The sequence below is a fragment of the Bufo gargarizans genome, chromosome 1 (assembly GCF_014858855.1).
Source record: "Bufo gargarizans isolate SCDJY-AF-19 chromosome 1, ASM1485885v1, whole genome shotgun sequence".
NCBI lineage: Eukaryota > Metazoa > Chordata > Amphibia > Anura > Bufonidae > Bufo > Bufo gargarizans.
In genome coordinates, this window is record NC_058080.1 from 188117677 (window position 1) to 188141093 (window position 23417).

At 44.7% G+C, this 23417-nt stretch overlaps 1 protein-coding gene across 3 annotated transcripts in view; it reads right to left on the reverse strand.

The window, feature by feature from the left end:
- LOC122943062 overlaps positions 1-23417 on the reverse strand; it is a 116322-nt gene that overhangs the window by 77460 nt on the left and 15445 nt on the right. For 2 of the 3 annotated variants that reach the window (XM_044300486.1, XM_044300476.1), the window contains exon 6: positions 22457-22529. In XM_044300486.1, coding sequence (XP_044156421.1) covers positions 22457-22529 — 73 coding nt within the window. Of the gene's footprint in view, positions 1-11731; positions 12002-22456; positions 22530-23417 lie in introns of those variants that run through there. The other variant, XM_044300469.1, reaches the window with a different exon arrangement.

Below are 23417 nucleotides of genomic sequence, written 5' to 3' on the forward strand. Positions count from 1 at the left end.
AATCGTTACAGAACCGTAAAGTTCCGTCCGGTTTGGGTATTAAAACTATAGGCCCACTCACTTTTAGACTCCTCAATAACGTCTAGTTGCGGCATTAGCTGCACTTCCTCTGAGATGGCTTGTCACCGAGCCTCGGGCACCCAGTATGGTTTTAATCAGACCTTTGCCTGAGGCTCAGTGACAATGTCATGCTGGATTATGGACGTGCGTTCAGGAAGGTCTGAGAACACATCTGTGTTCCGACTAATGAACTCCCTGGCCTCCTGAGTCTGTTTAGAGGAGAGGCTGTCAGCAATGTTTACTGTGGCAGCCGCCTCTCTTGCAGCAGACAGAGGGACCAGTACCTCTTCTCCTAGAAAACCCGGCCGCTGGCTGTCTTCTGTACAGGTTTCCCTATTTTTTTTCATGGTTTGAGTGAATTCATATGGTAAACCTGCTCCGGCTTTCGCCGCCCTTGCCGGTGTACATCTCCAATTTTCTCAAGTACCTCGTAGGGCCCCTGCCACCTAACCAGGAACTTACTTCTAACAAACACATGGTGCAACAGCACTCTACAAACCATATATTGTAGAGTATATTTGCAGCCACTGGCAACGTGCACCTGCGTATTGGGATGTGCTGACCCCCTTTATGTGTTTCTAGTATAATATATATAGGAGTAGTGGCTGACTCCTATATGCTGGGTCGTGCACTCCCTCCTGCCCCTCCCCTGCCTCGCAAGGCTGATTTTTTTTTTTAATAGCGTTTATTTGACATTTTCCATTTGATACAACACTCCCAAAGGGAGAACAAAGAAGAACAATTCTTCATGACACACGCACTCACATTAGCAAGTTCATCGTCAACATATATCTTGACCATAAAAGACAGCAATGCGACTTTAATACAAGGTTTTCCTGTCATCACTAAGAGGTATCCATGACTCGCTCAAACCACATACACACTCTCATACACACGTTGGGTGATACAGTCGCCATCGCCGATGACTCAAGTTGTACCCTCAGCCTGGACCCAAAGGCCCCAGATTTTATCAAATCGATCAGGCAGTCCTCTTGCCTCATATGTCAATTTATACATCTGAAGGTCCTTATTAATGAGGAGTACCCATTGGCTCACTGTAGGACACTTGGGCGGTTTCCAGTTCAAAAGTATATTTTTCCTCCTATAGAACATCAACAATCGTAACAGTATTCTATTATATTTGGAGGGAGTAGCTTCCGAAACTAACCCTAACATACAGATTATCGGGCTACAAATTCCTGGGAGCCCCAACTTAGCATTAATAAAGTCACATATGCCCTTCCAATACGTCTTCATCACCGGGCAGAGCCAAACCATATGGAAGAAAGAACCCCTAGCCTCTCCGCATCTATCGCAACCTGGAGTCGGTATTTGCCGCATCCGATGAAGACGCAGTGGGGTACACTCTATGCATCCATTTAGCTTGAATGAGCTGATCCCTAGCGCTTATAACCGATGTCCTCCACCTCAGACGCCACTCCTCCAAGTGAGAGTCTTCCAACTCCGGGATATCTACAGCCCATTTAACAAAGGACCGCCTAATAGGAGATTCTTGCATTTTGACAATTTCAGCATAAAAGGAAGAAATTGGTTTGTGTGGGAGTTTCCTCCTGGCTACTGATTCTAGTGGGCCGCACTCTAAATTTAGGGTCAGGGATTTAAACTGTTTCTCACAGGCATGTCTCAATTGGAGGTAGCGGTAAAAGCTCGTCCGGGGCAGCAGGAACTCAGCTCGTAGGCTCTCGAAAGAACGGAAGATCCCTTCATGAAACAGTTGTGTTAGATATTTAAGGCCCTTCCTTGGCCAGAATTCAAAATCTGGAAGGTGCAAGAGCTCCGGAAGGAGCTTGTTACGCCAAAGTGGAGTGTAAGGGGACCAGGTATCGCCTGTCTGATTCTCGGTATGTATCGCCACAAATCTTACCCAAGCCTCGATAACTGTTACCATACTATCTGTGTAAATCCCAGGATCTGTGACCCTGCCCCCCCTATACACGAGATTAGCTAGAGCTTCATAGGACCCGGTCAGCGCCGCCTCTAATAACACCGCCGGGTTATTAGCATCCGCCCTAATCCACCAAGATGCATACATTAAACGCGTTGCTATATAATAAATGTACATATCCGGAACCTGCAGACCACCCTGTGCATAGGAGGCCTTCAGTGTCTTTCTCGACAACCTTGGGGACTGATGATGCCACAAGAAACGGGACATGGTTCTATCTAAAGTGTCAAAATGGGAATTAGGGATCCTTACCGGAGCCGCTCTATATATACAAAAGTTTGGGCAGCAACACCATCTTAACAATGTTGATTCTTCCCACCAGGGTTAAAGGAAGGTTTTCCCAGGCCTCCAGCTTACGCGTGACATATTCCATGGTGGGTCTCAGGTTCAATTGACAGAACTGTCTAGGGTCCCTGTGAATATAGATCCCTAGATAGAGAAAGCTTTCTACTACTCTCAGGGGAGACACCGGGGAGATGTCTACGGCTTCGTCCACGTCTACTACGCATAAACTAGACTTGGCCCAGTTTACCCGCAACCCAGAGTATCCACCATATCCATTTACCACATCCAGGAGGGTCTCTAAGGAGGGGCCAGGGTCTGCCAAGTAAACTAGCAGGTCATCTGCGTACAGTGACACCTTCTCCTGAATCCCCGCTATCGTCCACCCTTCAATCAAGGAACTATTGTTAATCAGTTGTGTTAAGGGTTCCATTATCAGGGCGAACAACAACGGGGAGAGAGGACACCCCTGTCTAGTGCCTCTATACAACCTGAAGGGACGGGAGATAACTCCATTTACTCTAATCCGTGCTGTAGGTGCCTGATATAACAGTTGGACCCACTTGATAAAGGAGAGAGGGAAATTAAGGCGGAACATTGTCTCCCAAATAAAGTGCCACTCTACCGAGTCAAAGGCCTTCTCATTATCAAGGGATGCCAAGACTCTTGAACCCGCATTATCGTGTCTGACCTGCAAGTTTGTAAATAATCTCCTGAGGTTTATATCCGTTGTCTTACCGGGCATGAAACCGGATTGATCTGGGTCAATAATGGACAAGACTACCCCACCGAGACGCTTAGCTAGGACTTTGGCTAAGATTTTTGCGTCCGTATTCAGTAGGGAAATTGGCCTGTACGATGCACACTGATCCGGCGGCTTCCCGACTTTGTGAATTACCACAATGGTCGCCTCCCCAAAGGAAGAAGGCAACTTCCCGGACTCATATGCATAATCAAAAAGTCTAAGTAGGCGTGCAGATTGCAAAGTAACATCCAACCTGTACCATTCAATCGGGAAGCCGTCCGGACCAGGTGACTTCCCAGGCGCCATGTCCTCGATTGCTGCCCTGATTTCCCCTCCGTCAATAGATCTCCCCAAATACTTACTATCGGCCGCAGCTAAAGGCGTAAGTGGGATGGATTGAAGGAATGAACGGATCTCACCTGGAGAAGAGATGGATTTAGAACTGTATAGGTCCGTATAAAACTGAACAAATTGTTCACAAATATCTCCCGGCCGATATACCTTCAAGCCATCCCCACAGGTAATGTGTGGAACAACCGTCTGTGGCACCTCAGTTCTAGCCAGGAAAGCTAAGGCACTCCCATTTTTGTCTCCATCTGCAAAGACTAGGCGTCTCTGGAATAGCAACTTCTTCTGGGTGTACTCTGTGAGATGCAAGTTAAGCTTCCTCTGTGCCTCGTCCCATAGACTACGGGTCACATCATTTGGTTCTGTAATATAAGCCTGTTCTTTCCCTACCACCTCATCCTCTAATTTAAGTCTAGTGGCATTCAATTCTTTCCTATAAGATGCAATTGCCTGGATCAAAGTACCACGCAACACAACTTTAAAGGCCTCCCATTCCACCAGGGGGTCAGCAGAGCCCTCATTGAGTTCCCAATAATCTTTCATCCCTTGCTGTGCAGCCCAAACCACCGGTAGTACCTCTAGCCATTTACTATTAAGTCTCCATAGCCTTTCAGCAGGTGCAAGAGGCTGTCTCAGAACCACCAATAGGGGGGCATGGTCAGAAATACCTCTTGGTAAATATTCAGTGGCTACTAGCGAGGGTAACAACTCCCTACTAAGAAACACTAAATCGATCCGGAAGAGGGCTGCATAAGAGGCCGAGTAACAGGAGTATTGCCGAAGATCAGGGTGCATATATCTCCAGCCCTCTGTTAGAGCAAATACCCCCGCCCAGGAGTTCAACGCGTCAGTATGTGACCCACCAGGGCGAAGCCTATCCATCGACCGGTCTAATACCGCATTGAAATCCCCAAGCACAATCAGAGGCAACGGAGGGAATGCTGCTACACGTTTCATAATTTCGTCCAGTACGTCCCTCTGAAAAGGGGGGGGGGACATAAACCCCTATCACAAGGTAATCGATGCATCTGATTGCAGCGTGGAGGACCACAAAACGCCCCATCATGTCAGTTTGAACAGAGTAAGAACGGAAGGGAAGAGACTTCGCCACCAGAATTGACACACCTCTCGCCCTGGAATTATACACCGCATGAAAAGCCGCTCCTACCCAGGGTCTCCTCAGCGCCAGCAGCTTCCGTCCCTGCAGATGTGTCTCGTGCAATATCAATATATCAGGGTTATGATTCTTTACAAAATTAAAGACAAGGGATCTTTTGACTTTATCATTTAGGCCCCTGACATTCCAGGAGACAAACCGACAGACTGCCATTATGGCGGTATGGCAAAGCTATATCCCACGAGGAAACTGCACCACCCAACCCATACACACACACAGTCACACCAAATCCTCAAGAATACAGTGAAAACATCCCAATATGCCCAGAACTGCGGGCAAACCCCCCCACCCTGCCCAGATAACCCCAACATATCCAAGCTTGAATACCCCTCGTTTAGTCCCCTCACTAGAAGAAAAGGACGGGGAGGCCCGTATTGCAGCCCACCACTCTAGGTAAACCAAGAACAGAACCTAGATAGTAGGACAACATAAGTTAGGTACAATCAGCTCCATCTTATAAAGTGACCAACTTAAACACAAATTAAGACTCTCAAAACACAAGTCCCAATATACTCAGCCCCTGCGGTCGAGCCAGTCGGACGCCTCTTCTGGGGTGGCAAAAAATTTCACCAGATCTCCATCCTGGACTCTGAGACGTGCTGGATACAACATGGCGTAGACAAGACCTTTCTCCCGCAACCGACCTCTCACAGCAGTAAATTGCCTGCGTTGTTTCTGGACCTCTGTAGAGAAGTCCGGGTAAAAGGAAATCCGGGCGTTGTCGAAATGAATGTCCTTCAGACGAATCATCGCGTTGAACACTATCTTCCACTTCCCCCAGCCTCCTCTCCACCTCGGTTGTTCTCTCCTGGATTTTATCAATATCATGTCTGAGGAGAGTGAGGTCGGCCTGGACATGGTCAATTTTGACCGTGAGCGCTGTTTGGCAGTTAGTAATAGCCGCCATAACTTTTGCAAGATCCACCTCTGGGTGATCAGGAGAGGCCCCAGCCTCATGGCCATCTGTTTGGCTCGTATTGTCCATCATTGACTTAGGGGGGATAGAAGGCCCTGAGGTGCCCGTTTTGCGGCCCATAAAACCTCCAGCACGCACTTCACTGAGAGGGTTAAAGATCACTGCAGTAATAGCACTTGTGGCCTAATACAGGAGCCAGGCTTCTCTATATATAAGGAAACGGAGTCACACTGCCCCCAATACAGCGTCGCCCCACACCAGGGAAGTCTCTCTTGTAGTGCAGGGGGGAAGAGGAGTCCCCACCCGGAGCGCTGGCCACAGAGGAAGGAGCTCGGCAGTCCTCAGTGCCGCGGCCAATATGGCGCCTGCAGCCGCTGCACGTGCAGGGGACGCGCCAGCCGTCCGGTCAGTACGAATATATGAAGAGCCCCAGTCCGAACCTCCAGGCTCCGCTCGACCTCCGGCTCGGGGAAGTGCAGCAGGGAATCACCCCTCACCAGTTCTTCCACCGGCAGGACAGGTCAGCAGACTGGGATGCTGGGCGACGTGCAGGCCCGGCCTTGCGATGTTGTCCGGCCAAGGCCGCAGGGCAAAGCACCAGCCAGATTTTAGGGGGATCAGGTAGTGGAACTCACGGAGGGCCTTTTAAGTCCAGAAATCAGGATCCACCAGAGCGGATGGTCAGGATACTGTCAGGATAACACCGGAGCTGAAGCGACCTGCGTCCTCACTCCATGCCGGTCAGGCCACGCCCCCCCCGCAAGCTGATTTTAATTAGATTGAGTATATAGTTTGCTTAGCATGCATGCTGGTACTTGTAGCCCCTGTATTCAATGAAGGCTATTTTGGCTCCACATAGACATAAATCAAAGGGGCCCAGCATGCATGTGGGACCTGCACCTCCTGGATTCATGGTTGCTGTTATGGCAGGTAGGGAAAGAACAGGCTTATATTACAGAACCAAATGATGTGACCCGTAGTCTATGGGACGAGGCACAGAGGAAGCTTAACTTGCATCTCACAGAGTACACCCAGAAGAAGTTGCTATTCCAGAGACGCCTAGTCTTTGCAGATGGAGACAAAAATGGGAGTGCCTTAGCTTTCCTGGCTAGAACTGAGGTGCCACAGACGGTTGTTCCACACATTACCTGTGGGGATGGCTTGAAGGTATATCGGCCGGGAGATATTTGTGAACAATTTGTTCAGTTTTATACGGACCTATACAGTTCTAAATCCATCTCTTCTCCAGGTGAGATCCGTTCATTCCTTCAATCCATCCCACTTACGCCTTTAGCTGCGGCCGATAGTAAGTATTTGGGGAGATCTATTGACGGAGGGGAAATCAGGGCAGCAATCGAGGACATGGCGCCTGGGAAGTCACCTGGTCCGGACGGCTTCCCGATTGAATGGTACAGGTTGGATGTTACTTTGCAATCTGCACGCCTACTTAGACTTTTTGATTATGCATATGAGTCCGGGAAGTTGCCTTCTTCCTTTGGGGAGGCGACCATTGTGGTAATTCACAAAGTCGGGAAGCCGCCGGATCAGTGTGCATCGTACAGACCAATTTCCCTACTGAATACGGACGCAAAAATCTTAGCCAAAGTCCTAGCTAAGCGTCTCGGTGGGGTAGTCTTGTCCATTATTGACCCAGATCAATCCGGTTTCATGCCCGGTAAGACAACGGATATAAACCTCAGGAGATTATTTACAAACTTGCAGGTCAGACACGATAATGCGGGTTCAAGAGTCTTGGCATCCCTTGATAATGAGAAGGCCTTTGACTCGGTAGAGTGGCACTTTATTTGGGAGACAATGTTCCGCCTTAATTTCCCTCTCTCCTTTATCAAGTGGGTCCAACTGTTATATCAGGCACCTACAGCACGGATTAGAGTAAATGGAGTTATCTCCCGTCCCTTCAGGTTGTATAGAGGCACTAGACAGGGGTGTCCTCTCTCCCCGTTGTTGTTCGCCCTGATAATGGAACCCTTAACACAACTGATTAACAATAGTTCCTTGATTGAAGGGTGGACGATAGCGGGGATTCAGGAGAAGGTGTCACTGTACGCAGATGACCTGCTAGTTTACTTGGCAGACCCTGGCCCCTCCTTAGAGACCCTCCTGGATGTGGTAAATGGATATGGTGGATACTCTGGGTTGCGGGTAAACTGGGCCAAGTCTAGTTTATGCGTAGTAGACGTGGACGAAGCCGTAGACATCTCCCCGGTGTCTCCCCTGAGAGTAGTAGAAAGCTTTCTCTATCTAGGGATCTATATTCACAGGGACCCTAGACAGTTCTGTCAATTGAACCTGAGACCCACCATGGAATATGTCACGCGTAAGCTGGAGGCCTGGGAAAACCTTCCTTTAACCCTGGTGGGAAGAATCAACATTGTTAAGATGGTGTTGCTGCCCAAACTTTTGTATATATAGAGCGGCTCCGGTAAGGATCCCTAATTCCCATTTTGACACTTTAGATAGAACCATGTCCCGTTTCTTGTGGCATCATCAGTCCCCAAGGTTGTCGAGAAAGACACTGAAGGCCTCCTATGCACAGGGTGGTCTGCAGGTTCCGGATATGTACATTTATTATATAGCAACGCGTTTAATGTATGCATCTTGGTGGATTAGGGCGGATGCTAATAACCCGGCGGTGTTATTAGAGGCGGCGCTGACCGGGTCCTATGAAGCTCTAGCTAATCTTGTGTATAGGGGGGGCAGGGTCACAGATCCTGGGATTTACACAGATAGTATGGTAACAGTTATCGAGGCTTGGGTAAGATTTGTGGCGATACATACCGAGAATCAGACAGGCGATACCTGGTCCCCTTACACTCCACTTTGGCGTAACAAGCTCCTTCCGGAGCTCTTGCACCTTCCAGATTTTGAATTCTGGCCAAGGAAGGGCCTTAAATATCTAACACAACTGTTTCATGAAGGGATCTTCCGTTCTTTCGAGAGCCTACGAGCTGAGTTCCTGCTGCCCCGGACGAGCTTTTACCGCTACCTCCAATTGAGACATGCCTGTGAGAAACAGTTTAAATCCCTGACCCTAAATTTAGAGTGCGGCCCACTAGAATCAGTAGCCAGGAGGAAACTCCCACACAAACCAATTTCTTCCTTTTATGCTGAAATTGTCAAAATGCAAGAATCTCCTATTAGGCGGTCCTTTGTTAAATGGGCTGTAGATATCCCGGAGTTGGAAGACTCTCACTTGGAGGAGTGGCGTCTGAGGTGGAGGACATCGGTTATAAGCGCTAGGGATCAGCTCATTCAAGCTAAATGGATGCATAGAGTGTACCCCACTGCGTCTTCATCGGATGCGGCAAATACCGACTCCAGGTTGCGATAGATGCGGAGAGGCTAGGGGTTCTTTCTTCCATATGGTTTGGCTCTGCCCGGTGATGAAGACGTATTGGAAGGGCATATGTGACTTTATTAATGCTAAGTTGGGGCTCCCAGGAATTTGTAGCCCGATAATCTGTATGTTAGGGTTAGTTTCGGAAGCTACTCCCTCCAAATATAATAGAATACTGTTACGATTGTTGATGTTCTATAGGAGGAAAAATATACTTTTGAACTGGAAACCGCCCAAGTGTCCTACAGTGAGCCAATGGGTACTCCTCATTAATAAGGACCTTCAGATGTATAAATTGACATATGAGGCAAGAGGACTGCCTGATCGATTTGATAAAATCTGGGGCCTTTGGGTCCAGGCTGAGGGTACAACTTGAGTCATCGGCGATGGCGACTGTATCACCCAACGTGTGTATGAGAGTGTGTATGTGGTTTGAGCGAGTCATGGATACCTCTTAGTGATGACAGGAAAACCTTGTATTAAAGTCGCATTGCTGTCTTTTATGGTCAAGATATATGTTGACGATGAACTTGCTAATGTGAGTGCGTGTGTCATGAAGAATTGTTCTTCTTTGTTCTCCCTTTGGGAGTGTTGTATCAAATGGAAAATGTCAAATAAACGCTATTAAAAAAAAAAATCAGCTTGCGAGGCAGGGGAGGGGCAGGAGGGAGTGCACGACCCAGCATATAGGAGTCAGCCACTACTCCTATATATATTATACTAGAAACACATAAAGGGGGTCAGCACATCCCAATACGCAGGTGCACGTTGCCAGTGGCTGCAAATATACTCTACAATATATGGTTTGTAGAGTGCTGTTGCACCATGTGTTTGTTAGAAGTAAGTTCCTGGTTAGGTGGCAGGGGCCCTACGAGGTACTTGAGAAAATTGGAGATGTACACCGGCAAGGGCGGCGAAAGCCGGAGCAGGTTTACCATATGAATTCACTCAAACCATGAAAAAAAATAGGGAAACCTGTACAGAAGACAGCCAGCGGCCGGGTTTTCTAGGAGAAGAGGTACTGGTCCCTCTGTCTGCTGCAAGAGAGGCGGCTGCCACAGTAAACATTGCTGACAGCCTCTCCTCTAAACAGACTCAGGAGGCCAGGGAGTTCATTAGTCGGAACACAGATGTGTTCTCAGACCTTCCTGAACGCACGTCCATAATCCAGCATGACATTGTCACTGAGCCTCAGGCAAAGGTCTGATTAAAACCATACTGGGTGCCCGAGGCTCGGTGACAAGCCATCTCAGAGGAAGTGCAGCTAATGCCGCAACTAGACGTTATTGAGGAGTCTAAAAGTGAGTGGGCCTATAGTTTTAATACCCAAACCGGACGGAACTTTACGGTTCTGTAACGATTTTCGTAAACTAAATGAGATTTCAAAATTCGATGCATATCCCATGCATCGGGTGGATGAGCTTATCGAGAGATTAGGACAAGCCTGGTATTTTTCTGTTTTGGACCTCACCAAAGGGTACTGGCAGGTAACCTTGACGGAGGCTGTCAAAGAGAAAACTGCCTTCATCACACCAGAGGGGCTGTACCAATATATGGTGTTACCCTTTGGTCTGCATGGTGCCCCCGCCACTTTTCAATGACTTTTTGACATTGTGCTTCGTCCACAACGTCAGTACGCTTCGGCTTACCTGGACGATATTGTCATCCACAGTACTGACTGGGAAAGTCACCTACCCAAAGTGCAGGCCGTAGTGGACTCCCTTCGGAAGGCTGGACTAACCGCTCACCCAAAAAAATGTGTAATAGGGTTAGAGGAGACTAAATACCTGGGGTATGTCATTGGGCGCGGAGTCATTAAACCCCAAGTGAACAAAATAGGCGATACAGAATTGGCCCCGATCTGTCACTGCTAGGCAAGTAAAGTCGTTCTCGGGAATGGTGGGCTATTACATGAGGTTTATCCCCTAATTTGCTACGGTGGCCGCGCCATTGACTGGACTCTTGAAGGGATGCAGGTCGGTGATGGTTTGCTGGGATGATCAGGCGGAAGGGTCTTTCTCCGCTTTGAAGTCGGCCCTGTGCGGGTCCCCAGTTTTGGTGACGCCCAACTTCAAAAAGGAATTTATAGTACAGACCGATGCCTCCGAAGTAGGCCTCGGTGCTGTACTGTCTCAGGAAATCAACGGGGAGGAGCATCCCGTTGTCTCCCTCAGCCGTAAGCTCACCCCAGCCGAGACCAGGTACAGTATACTGGAGAGAGAGTGCCTGGCTATCGAGTCTCTCCGTTATTATTTGTTGAGGAGACAATTCTACCTGGTAACCGACCACTCCCCTTTCAAGTAGATGAGCCAGGCCGAAGACAGAAATGCCTGGGTCACCAGATGGTTCCTTTCCCTACAGAACTTTAAATTTACAGTGGCAGGCCGGTTGCAGGGATGCCCTGTCCCGAGTACATTGTCTGGCGAGTGTTCACCCCCTCAGGGTTGAACAAAGGTGGGGGGGGGGGATGGTATGTGACACAGTGAGGGGAATGGTTTTGGAAAACAGGTATTTTCCTCCCAGCGTGTGCTGCTGGGCTGATTTGCCTCCAGTTGGGGTCAAATACCGGACTGGATTTTAATTGCCGGTCTGGGTTTTTGGCAGCACCTGGCTGTTCTTAAATAGGCAGCTGGGCTCAGCAGCAGGATCTCTGTGTTGGGATCTTAGGCTTGGTGCCAGGTTGGAGGGCAGAGATCCATGGACCGAGGATACAGGCCCCCTAAAGCCTGCTGTGGACTGCTGGAGGCAGAACTGACATCAAGGTGAGTTGTCTTATATGAACTTTCCAGTTTGTGTGAAGTAACACCAATATGTACTTTCCATTGTATGTGAAATAAACACCAAGACTGCAAAGTAATGCATTGTTTTGTGCATTTGCCTCAAGTGTGAATAAAACACTGAAGTTTTGCATTAAGAACTTGTCTTTTGCCTCTGTACTGCGTCCGCTTACCCTATCTACCAGAGCGAAACCCCACAGTGGTTAACTTATAGCAATACAGTTTAACTCTGAGACCTCCAGTCTGGGTGTATAAGATATTCTGTTCTTTGTGGTCGGTAAACAGTTAAGCAGGTTCCAGAAGTTTCTTTCAGGTCTCCTGTCTGAGGTCCCGTGGATAAGGTCCAAAGCAATCTCTCCACAGCTTTGGTTTCTGAAATTAAGTATAATTATGTGTTAAATATGAATATAACTATAACAATAGCACACAATCTATGTACTCCTTATTGTAAGTATTAAGAAAGTCAAAAAGCAAATTTAAATTTAAAAGGAGATCTGTAAGATCTGATTACTGGTCTATTGTACTGTACTCACATCATCATGTGAGCTCAGCACAATAGTGCAGCGATCAGATACAAACTGTGTCATAAATTACTATGATGCAGTCAGTTTGGTAGATGCAGCCGACACATGGGCTGTGTTTTCCCTACTGAGCAGTCATGTAAATTAGCCCTGAAGGTTGTTCACACACAGCTTTTAGCATTTGCACACGTTTTGATCAAAATGAATAGGCCCACTCACCATGTCAAGGTGGCCTCTTATGAGTGGGTCCCTACTCTAATTTGATGCAGCACCACATATTAAACATCACTGGTGCAACACAGCATCGGCAGGTGACAAGACCCAGCAACCCAACAACACCTCTTCTATCAGGCTAAGCCCCCAAAGCACTGGGCCTCACCAAACCACAGGCACAGCACACCGAGCAGCAACAGCCACCATGCAGCTCTGCACTTTGTGAACAGATCTCAAAAGCTCACCTCTCCATGTGTTCTCAGAAACCTAAACTTAAGATGCCCACACACATAAGATTAAAGTTGGCTGGAATGGCAGATTTAAGCCATTCCGGCCAACTGTTGTTTGAAAAACTAGCACTAAGGAGTGTTCACTATCACGTTTCCGCTCAATTCAATGGAGATTTTTTCAAGTGACAGGCCATTGAGTTGAGCTGAAACGTTGCAGAAGCATGAGTGAATAAAGAAGTCTACTTTTTCACTTGAGCTGAAGTTCTCCCTATTGTTTCTGTTTTTTTATTTTGACAGTCATAGTCTGTGACCGGTAGAGGTATTGCATTTGGTATATACAGTTGCAAGAAAAAGTATGTGAACCCTTTGGAATGATATGGATTTCTGCACAAATTGGTCTTAAAATGTGATCTGATCTTCATCTAAGTCACAACAATAGACCATCACAGTCTGCTTAAACTAATAACACACAAAGAATTAAATGTTACCATGTTTTTATTGAACACACCGTGTAAACATTCACAGTGCAGGTGGAAAAAGTATGTGAACCCTTGGATTTAATAACTTGTTGAACCTCCTTTGGCAGCGATAACTTCCACCAAACATTTCTTGTAGTTGCAGATCAGACGTGCACAACGGTCAGGAGTAATTCTTGACCATTCCTCTTTACAGAACTGTTTCAGTTCAGCAATATTCTTTGGATGTCTGGCGTGAATAGCTTTCTGGAGGTCATGCCACAGCATCTTTTTTTTTTTTTTTATAAATCTTTATTATTTTTTTTACATACAAAAATCATTTTTACAATCTTTTAGTTTAGTAGCATTTAATAATTTATAGCATACCCCACCCTTCACCCTTATTCGTTGGCTGCTTCTCTCGAAGAGAGAAAAAAAAACACACAAAAAAACCAAAACACAAGTCTCTCCCTCCTCTCACCTCGCTCCTCTAATCGTCCTCTCTCCCTTACCTCCGTCCCCTGGCACAACTCATGATAGTTCCCATCTTCTCAGAGAAAGTCACTATATCAACCATTTCTGCCATATTCTAGAAAATCTATATTTTTTCTTATTGTTTACCAGATGAGATTCCTCCATTTTATCCATCACCCCCAATATACATATCTCAAATTGGCTAGGGACTTTAATCCGATGGTATTGCTCTATTCTATCCCTAACCTTTCTCCAGAACTCTTGGATCTTTAGACATGTCCAAAGTATGTGAACATCGTCCACCCCTATCTCCCCACACTTTAAGCATCTAAAGACTTTAGGTTTATAGCACTTCATTAAAAACTTGGGGGAATAATAAAGGCGATATAGTATATTAAATTGGATAATTCTATGGGAAAAGTTCTTTGAGATCCTATTTTTTTCCTGAATAGCCAAATCCCAGAACTATTCTCGCTGGGGGTTTATAGCATCTTGCCATTTATGCATTAAGCTGTTAGCTGCTATTTTCTTAGTCTTTTGTTGTAACAGACATTGATATATTTTAGAAACTAATTTCCCCCCTGTTATTAATCCAGAAATATCAACTAGCGGCTGTGGAAGGGCAACAATTTGTGTACCCCTCCCCAGCAGCATTCTCAATACTTGTTTTAGTTGTAGATGAAAAAACCATTGTTCTGTATTACTTAGACCATACTCCTTTTTAAGATCTTCCTATAGTACAGTCAAAAGTTTAAGACCACTTGAAAAATGGCAAAAAATCATATTTTACATTGTTTGATCTTAACAAGGTTCCAAGTAGAGCTTCAACATGCAACAAGAAGAAATGAGAGGGAGACAAAACATTTTTTGAGCATTCAATTAATTGAAAATAACGATTAAACTGAAACAGGCTATTTTTCAGCTGATCAAAATTTTAGGACCACATGCCTTTAAAAGGCCAAATCTGTGCAAAGATGTGGATTCATTGTCATTTTCTGTCGGGTAGTCACACATTGTGATGGCAAAGGCAAAAAAACTCTCCCTTTTTGAATGTGGTCGGGTTGCACAGTACGCAATCGCTGCTGAGGTGGGACGCAGTAAGACATTCATTTGGAATTTCTTAAATGATCCTGAGGGTTATGAAACAAAAAAGTCAAGTGGAAGACCCAAAAAAATTTCATCAGCACTGAGCCGGAGGATCCAATTGGCTGTCCGTCAAGACACTGGACGATCCTCGACCCAAATTAAGGCCCTTACTGGTGCTGACTGCAGCCTCATAACCATCAGATGGCATCAGAGACTGAAGAGCTTCAAAAACAAAAAACATCTTCAAAGACCTCGTCTCCTTGAACGCCACAGAACTGCTCGTTTGGACTTTGCAAGAGAGCACCAAACATGAGACATTCAAAGGTGGAAGAAAGTTTTATTCTCTAATGAGAATTTTTTTTACCTTGATGGTTTCCAATGTTACTGGCATGACAAGCAGATCCCACCTGAGATGTTTTCTACGCGCCACAGTGGAGGGGGTGCCATAATGGACTGGGGTGCTTTTTCCTTCAGTGGAACAATGGAGCTTCAGGAAGTGCAGGGGCGTCAAACGTCCGCTGGCTATGTCCAGATGTTGCAGAGAGCCTTCCTCAAGACTGAGGGCCCTCGTCTGTGTGGTAATGTCTGGGTTTTTCAACAGGACAACGCTGCAATACACAATGCCCGCAGGACAAGGGACTTCTTCCAGGAGAATAACATCACTCTTTTGGCCCATCCTGCGTGTTCCCTTGATCTAAATCCAATTGAGAACCTTTGGGGATGGATGGCAAGGGAAGTTTACAAAAATGGACAACAGTTCCAGACAGTAGATGGCATTCGTGCGGCCGTCTTCACCACTTGGAGAAATGTTCCCACTCACCTCATGGAAACGCTTGCAGCAAGCATGCCAAAACGAATTTTGGAAGTGATAAACAATAACGGCGGAGCTACTCATTGCTGAGTTCATGTTTGGAAGTTGGATTTCTGTTTTGGGGGGTTTAGTTTTCTTTTGGAGGTGTGGTCCTAAACTTTTGATCAGCTAAAAAACAGCCTGTTTCAGTTTATTCGTTGTTTTCATTAAATTGAATGCTCAAAAAATGTTTTGTCTCACTCCGATTTCTTCTTCCAGCCATGCTAAATATGATTTTTTTTTTGCCATTTTTCAAGTGGTCTTAAACTTTTGATCAGGACTGTATTATATCCCCATGTCTCCATACCTGGCCCAGTTTATAGACTCAATGCTTCCACCAAATCTCTTGTTCAATTGCCTTTAGTTCTATTAGGTGGGTATTATCCCACAGTATGGTGTCAGCATGGAGTCCAGCCTGGGTTCACAAAGCCCTTGCTTCCTTCCAAACCCTTTCCATCAACTCAAAGGTTGGTATTTTTCTACTTCCCTGTTGTGCCAAAACACCCTCTTCTATAAGCTGGAAGATAGTACAGTTCTCTAGCTTTTCATTTATCCCTACTATCATGGACTTATATATTTGTGTGTTACTCCACGTTATCATGTTTTTTATATGGCCAGAGATAAAATAAAGTTCCAAGTCTGGGACTGATAGTCCACCCTCCCTCTCATGGATACACAATATTTGTGCTTTTATCCTTGGTTTTTTCCCTCGCCATATCAAGTCCATTAAAAGACTAGCTATTATTTTAAATATTTTTTTGGGGGATTGTTGACGGTGCATTCCACAGAATGAAGTTCAGGGAAGGTAGTAGACACATTTTCAATCCGACCTGCCATCGAGACATATAATCTTTTCCAAACATCTATTTTCTTCCTAATTTCTTGTATTTTGGAAATCACATTCAGCTGGATATATTCGTTAGGATTTGGGGTTATTTGAATACCCAGATATTTAACGGGTTCATTACTCTTCTTAATTTCCAGTGCTCCTGGTACAAAATTGTTCAGAGGATCAATCGGGACACAGGCCGATTTAGACCAACTTATATTGAGCCCGGCATGTTTGCCATACTGATCAAATACCTGAAAAATCTTCGTAAGTGATCTATGTGAACCTACAAACAACATAATATCATCCGCACATAGAGCAAATTTTTCCTCGTGCTCACCAAACCTGAACCCCATGATTTCATCATCTTGCCTGATCATATCAGCCAACGGCTCCATAGCTATGGCAAAAAGCAGGGGGGAAAGGGGACATCCCTGTCTAACCCCCCTACCAATATCAATGTTATCAAAATATTCCCCATTTAATATAACTTTTGCTGAGATTTCAGTATATAACAGCCTTACCCATGATATAAAATTATCGCCGAAAACCATTTTCTTCAATGTTATTATCAGAAAGGGCCATTCTATAGTATCAAATGCCTTTGAGGCATCTATGGTAACAATTAGTCGTTCGCCGCAATTTGTGGGTTCAAGCTGGGTGTTCACAAAGTAACGCATTATATTATCGATTTGTAGTTTTGCCTGACATAAATCCCGTCTGATCCTCATGAATAAGTCCCGAGACAACACTTCTGAGTCTAGCTGCCAAAATCCTGGCCAGTATTTTGTTATCGGTAATAATTAGTGAAATGGGACGATATGAGTCTGGAAGGGCTGGGTCTTTCCCCGGTTTTAGAATCAGTGTAATTAGGGCTTCTCGCAATGAGTCTGACAGCTTCCCTGCCTTCCTTGAGTGCTCCCACATTGTCAATAGTTTTGGAATTAATATTTCTTTATATTGAGCATAGACTTCAAATGGGATTCCATCTGTTCCTGGGGCCTTACTATATTGGTTGCTGTTGAACCTTCATTCCAATAAAAAAAAACTCTGTTATCTCTTTCAAAATCGTATCGTGTATACCCATTATATTTATCCACCCAATATTTATGTCCATCCCTCTTCTTTTTTTATTTCTTGTTTTTATATTTATAATAATTGGGTTATGGTCTGAAATCCCACTCTGTCTATATTTAACCTGTTCGATATCAGATGAACCTTTATTATTGGTGAAAACTAAATCAATCCGTGATAGGCTCCTATGGGTCTGAAAAACATGAGTACTGTATTTTTTTAGTTTGGGATGCATAACCCTCAAAATATCTATCCAACCCAATTCCTCTGTAATGTTTTTTAATTTAGATCCCGTGCTAAGAATTTGAGCATTCCCAACTCTACATCTATCTATTTTACTATCCATAACATTATTAAAATCACCAATAACTAAAAGTGGTTTATCCCCTACCTTAAGTACAAAATCGTGAATTTTTAATAGGACCTTCAGCTTAAAAGGTGGCGGTATATAAACATTTGCAATTACCCATGGTCTTCCTTCCAAAAAAGTCAATCAAAATCGACCCTCCCCATCTATAGCCGTTTCCCCTATTTGAATATCCACATCCTGGTGTATTAATACACTCACACCTCTGGCATATGATGAGTAAACTGAGTGAAAGGAGTGCTGTATCCACGATCTAAACAAACCATTTATCGTTTCGCCTGTCAAATGTGTCTCTTGTAAACAAACTATCGCAGGTAAAAATCTGCAACTCTCTTTACACCCTTACTCAAGCCCCTATAATATTCCAAGAGATGATTCTCATAGAAGCCTATTTATATATCTGCCCATTTCCAGAATGTAGAAAAAAGAAAAAAGGAGGAGATTTTTTTTTTTTTAAAACAAACAGACAAACAAAAAAAAACAAGCAGCACATCGAAATTCCCTTCCCTGCCCACCCCCCCCCCCCTCCCTTCTGAATGAGCCAAGATACTCAAATCCTGGTTCTCTATCTTAGCATTTCCCCTTCCCAGCCGACCCCCAGCCCAGTACCCCTCAACTCCTTATAATTTCTCTAGCCCATGCTCTGGCCGCTTCCGCTGTATCAAAAAAACGATTTTTGTTTTCCCATTAAACCCTCAGTTTAGCTGGAAACCTCATTGAGTATTTTACATTATTTAAATGTAAGTTTTTTTTTCACATCTATAAACCGGCTTCTTTCCTTTACCGTTTCTTTTGCATAATCAGGAAATAGCATTACAGTTGCACCTAAATATTCTAATTTCCCTTTCCTCCTTGACATGCGCATTATCTCATCCTTATCCCTAACTGATAACAAATTAAGGATTATAGGTCTTGGTCTCATTGACGGGAGTCTATAGGCTTGTTCCACAAAGTTTTTATAATCCGAGATGTCCTGACTAGTTGTTCCATCAGCCAAGTTTGTATAAAAGCGGAGGGGTCTTGCCCCTCCACCCTCTCTGGGATTCCCAGACATCTCAGATTAAACCTCCTGGACCTATTTTCTAAATTCAGTAATCTATTTTTCAATGCCCTGTTTTCCTCCTTAAAGGGATTCTTTTCTTCAGTAATTGTCTGCAAGAGGTCCTCAGAGTCAGACGTTCTTTTCTCTATTTCTATCAGCCTTTCTTTATACTTTTGAACATCCGCTCTGAGGAGTCCCACCGACTCCCTAGTATTTCCAGTCTGGAGAGAGAGGTCCTGAATTGCCAAACTAATTTTTTTTTATTTCTTTAAATATATCCTGCAAGCTAGGAACCTGCTCCTCTTTTTTAGTGTCTTTTTCCTCCAACGCCTTTAACAGTTTACCTCCCCCTTCTCCAGACTGTAAACTCACCTCGGACACCCTCAAGCCGGAATTTTCCTCTAAGATGGATTCACCCTCTTGACAAAGAAGCACCTCCTCTTTTTTTTTTTTTTTTGGAGAGACTGCTTTCTCTACGCATGTTAGTCAAAAGTAGTTGCTTGGTTCTTTCTGTTGTTTTTTTTTTTTATCATAGGGGAAATTTAAGTATTTAGCTCTACTTGGCCCTTAGCCTTTTTCCCCGCCCCCTGCCTGGCCATCCTTAGAATTTCCCCCCCTTTCCTCAAACCCCCTTTCCCCCCTTTCCCCGCCCACCTCACCTTAACCGCCTCTGCTATATTCTATCAAAATAAATCGTCAAAAGAGGAAAATCAGCATATAAATCCAAAACAACAATACATTAGTCCACATTCATATAAATAGTCAGCTGGTTCCATTATTTAATGCGTCCATATAACTACTGAACACCCACCTCTGCCTTAATACATTATAGTCGGTTATTTGATTAAAGAGCTGCGTGGTTATAATGCTAATACAAGTACAGTTAATGGCTTAAGGTTAGCAACAGTCCCTTAATTGGTTAGTTGAATTAGTTAAGTTTAACTAAATTTATAGACTCAGTTCTTCCAACCAATTACCATTGAGCAATATATAAAACCAAGAAACGGTGCTTTTTATGCAGTTGTTGAAGGGCTAGCGGATCTTCCTTTAACGTAGCCAGTCCACCTCCAGTTTTCCAAAACCAGCCTTCTCAGACATTGGTGTTAGGCAATGCAATAAGCCACATGCCACCAACCCCATTTCAAAGGGAGCCAATTTTTGCTCTCCCCCCAACCCCAAAGTTCATGAACTGTAAATGAATCAAGCTGATACGGCCCTCCAACTTAGACCACTGCGCTGTCCTCTTCCAGGGTTAGTAGCCTTTCTCCTTCTCTATCCTCCTACAACCTTTGCGCAGGCTTCCATGGGGGGTGGGGGCACCACCCGTGTCATACATATATATTTATACGACCAGTTCTCATGGCCCCCGATCCAACACACCTCAGCCTGCGCCCTTTCACCGCCGTTGTCTCAGCTTGTTGCTCTCAGGTTTCCAGAGGAGAAGAAAAATGCACAATACATCTTACCTCATCCTCGCAGCGGGGAAGGGGGGGGGGGGTAAAAGCATCCCCACACCACCGAATCGGCTCGCCTCTCCTGTCGCTTCTCAGCCCCGCAATCGACTCCATTTGTTGTATCCTTCTATGTCCTCAAAGGAACTGGGCAGCCAGATGAGAAGGAGCCGAGTGGCAGGTCCGCAAGATGACAGCGTCCGCGTTGTAGCAGTGTGTCAAGGCGGGCGAGAGGGGAGGGGGGAGGGTATAGCAGCGGCCAGAGCAGCTTCACTCGCCCACATGCTCGCCGCACATGTTCACCCCTTGGGATCTGTTCCGTGCCACAGCATCTTAATCAGGTTGAGGTCAGGACTCTGACTGGGTCACTCCAGAAGGCGTATTTTCTTCTGTTTAAGCCATTCTGTTGATGATTTACTTCTATGCTTTGGGTCGTTGTCCTGTTGCAACACCCATCTTCTGTTGAGCTTCAGCTGGTGGACAGATGGCCTTAAGTTCTCCTGCAAAATGTCTTGATAAACTTGGGAATTAATTTTTCCTTCGATGATAGCAATCTGTCCAGGCCCTGACGCAGCAAAGCAGCCCCAAACCATGATGCCCCCACCACCATACTTGGGTTGAGGATGAGGTTTTGATGTTGGTGTGCTGTGCCTCTTTTTTCCACACATAGTGTTGTGTGTTTCTTCCAAAGAACTCAACTTTGGTTTCATCTGTCCACAGAATATTTTGCCAGTACTGCTGTGGTACATCCAGGTGCTCTTGTGCAAACTGTAAACATGCAGCAATGTTTTTTTTGGACAGCAGTGGATTCCTCTATGGTATCCTCCCATGAAATCCATTCTTGTTTAGTGTTTTACGTATCGTAGATTCACTATCAGGGATGTTGGCATATGCCAGAGACTTTTGTAAGTCTTTAGCTGACATTCTAGGATTCTTCTTCACCTCATTGAGCAGTCTGCGCTGTGCTCTTGCAGTCATCTTTACAGGACGGCCACTCCTAGGGAGAGTAACAGCAGTGCTGAACTTTCTCCATTTATAGACAATTTGTCTTACCGTGGACCGATGAACAGCAAGGCTTTTGGAGATACTTTTATAACCCTTTACAGCTTTATGCAAGTCAACAATTTTTAATCGTAGGTCTTCTGAGAGCTCTTTTGTGCGAGGCATCATTCACATCAGGAAATGCTTCTTGTGAAAAGCAAACCCAGAACTGGTGTGTGTTTTTTATAGGGCAGGGCAGCTGTAACAAACACCTCCAATCTCATCTCATTGATTGGACTCCAGTTGTCTGACACCTCACTCCAATTAGCTCTTGGAGATGTCATTAGTCTAGGGCAGGCATGCTCAACCTGCGGCCCTCCAGCTGTTGTAAAACTACAACTACCACAATGCCCTGCTGTAGGCTGATAGCTGTAGGCTGTTCAGGCATGCTGGGAGTTGTAGTTTCACAACATCTGGAGGGCCGCAGGCCATATACTTTTTCCACCTGCACTGTGAATGTTTACATGGTGTGTTCAATAAAAACATGGTAACATTTAATTCTTTGTGTGTTATTAGTTTAAGCAGACTGTGATTGTCTATTGTTGTGACTTAGATGAAGATCAGATCACATTTTATGACCAATTTGTGCATAAATCCATATCATTCCAAAGGGTTCACATACTTTTTCGTGCAACTGTATGTGCCTTTGGGGAGTGCTGCTTATCGTCTTCTTTATCATAGTTCACTTTACTATATATAAGTCATTTTAAACCGATCTACAAATGCAAAATCAGCGATGGCCTACTGGCAGATTACCATGGTACTACACAAAATTGGCTTTAGCTTCTGTGACAGATTTTGTGCCACTTTTTTACTTGAGTGCTACCGCTTGTTTAAGTTTTTTTATATAGTAAACTGCATGAAAAAAAAATACATGAAGGCCTCAGGCAACACACTGCATCATCTCCCTCCTGCAAATGACACTAGAAACTATATATTAGCTACAGTACTTAATATTATATTTACTATGTAAAAATCACAGGTGTGAGGCACACTTCTGAAGGGTCATTTACAAAATGTTTACATCTCGTACAGAGATACATATTTAAGAATAAATAACTGCAATCTTGGTAAACTAATACTGAAACGTGTGATTGTGTTCATGTCCTATCTACACATGAGTGAGCTGCCTCTGTATGATTTATCATATGAACTGTACATAGAGGTCATCATGTCAACCGTAATATTATTTACCTTCAGGCCGAGCATTCAGTAGCCACCGCTGGGCGGAAGGAAGGTATTTAGGTTTCATATATTGTTTCAATACCTGTTTGAAAGATCAAATGTTATATCTTATAGAACGATGGTAACCCACTTTCTTTCTGCAACCAGAAGGGAAAAGTGCACCCCCCTTTCAAAAAAAAGAACATAGGAAAGGGCACACACCATGCCTAGACTAGTGTTTTGGATGCAATCTCCACCTTTGAAAGCCCTTCCATTCCTTATAGTTAGGGCTCATGCACACGACCGTATGTATTCTGCGGTCCGAAAAAAACTGATTCGCAAAAAGCACGGATAATGTCCATGTGCATTCCGTATTTTGCGGAACGGAACAGCTGGCCTCTATTAGGACAGTACTATCCTTGTCCGTAATGCAGACAATAATAGGACATGTTCTATTGTTTTGCGGAACGGAAATACGGACATACGGAAGCGGAATGCACATGGAGTAACTTCTGTTTTTTTTTTGCAGACCCATTGATGTGAATGGTTCCGCATACGGTCCGCAAAAAAAAACTGAACGGACACGGAAAGAAAATACGTTGTGTGCATGAGCCCTTATTCCTGACAATACTCATTATAGTACCAGCAGCCTTGCAATGAGGTCAGAGACTGGCACAAGAGAAGGATCAGTAACAGAAGGAAACACCTTGCTCACATGCAATGATTCAATCCATGACACAGATCCAAAGCAGATTCAGGCTCAAGAAGTCCACATTGAAAAAAGGAGGATCCAGCATGTAACTAAGATTCAATCCTAGTCATGACTAAAACAGCTACAATCGGCCAAAACACGTAGGTCTTCCAAGCTGAAGATCTATTTTTTATGGATAGATGAAATAAAGGATTGAATTTTAAGTTACACAAGAGACGGATGCACTAGAATACACTACTAGGTTCTGCTAGGATGGTATATCTACAAGGATAGCTGTTT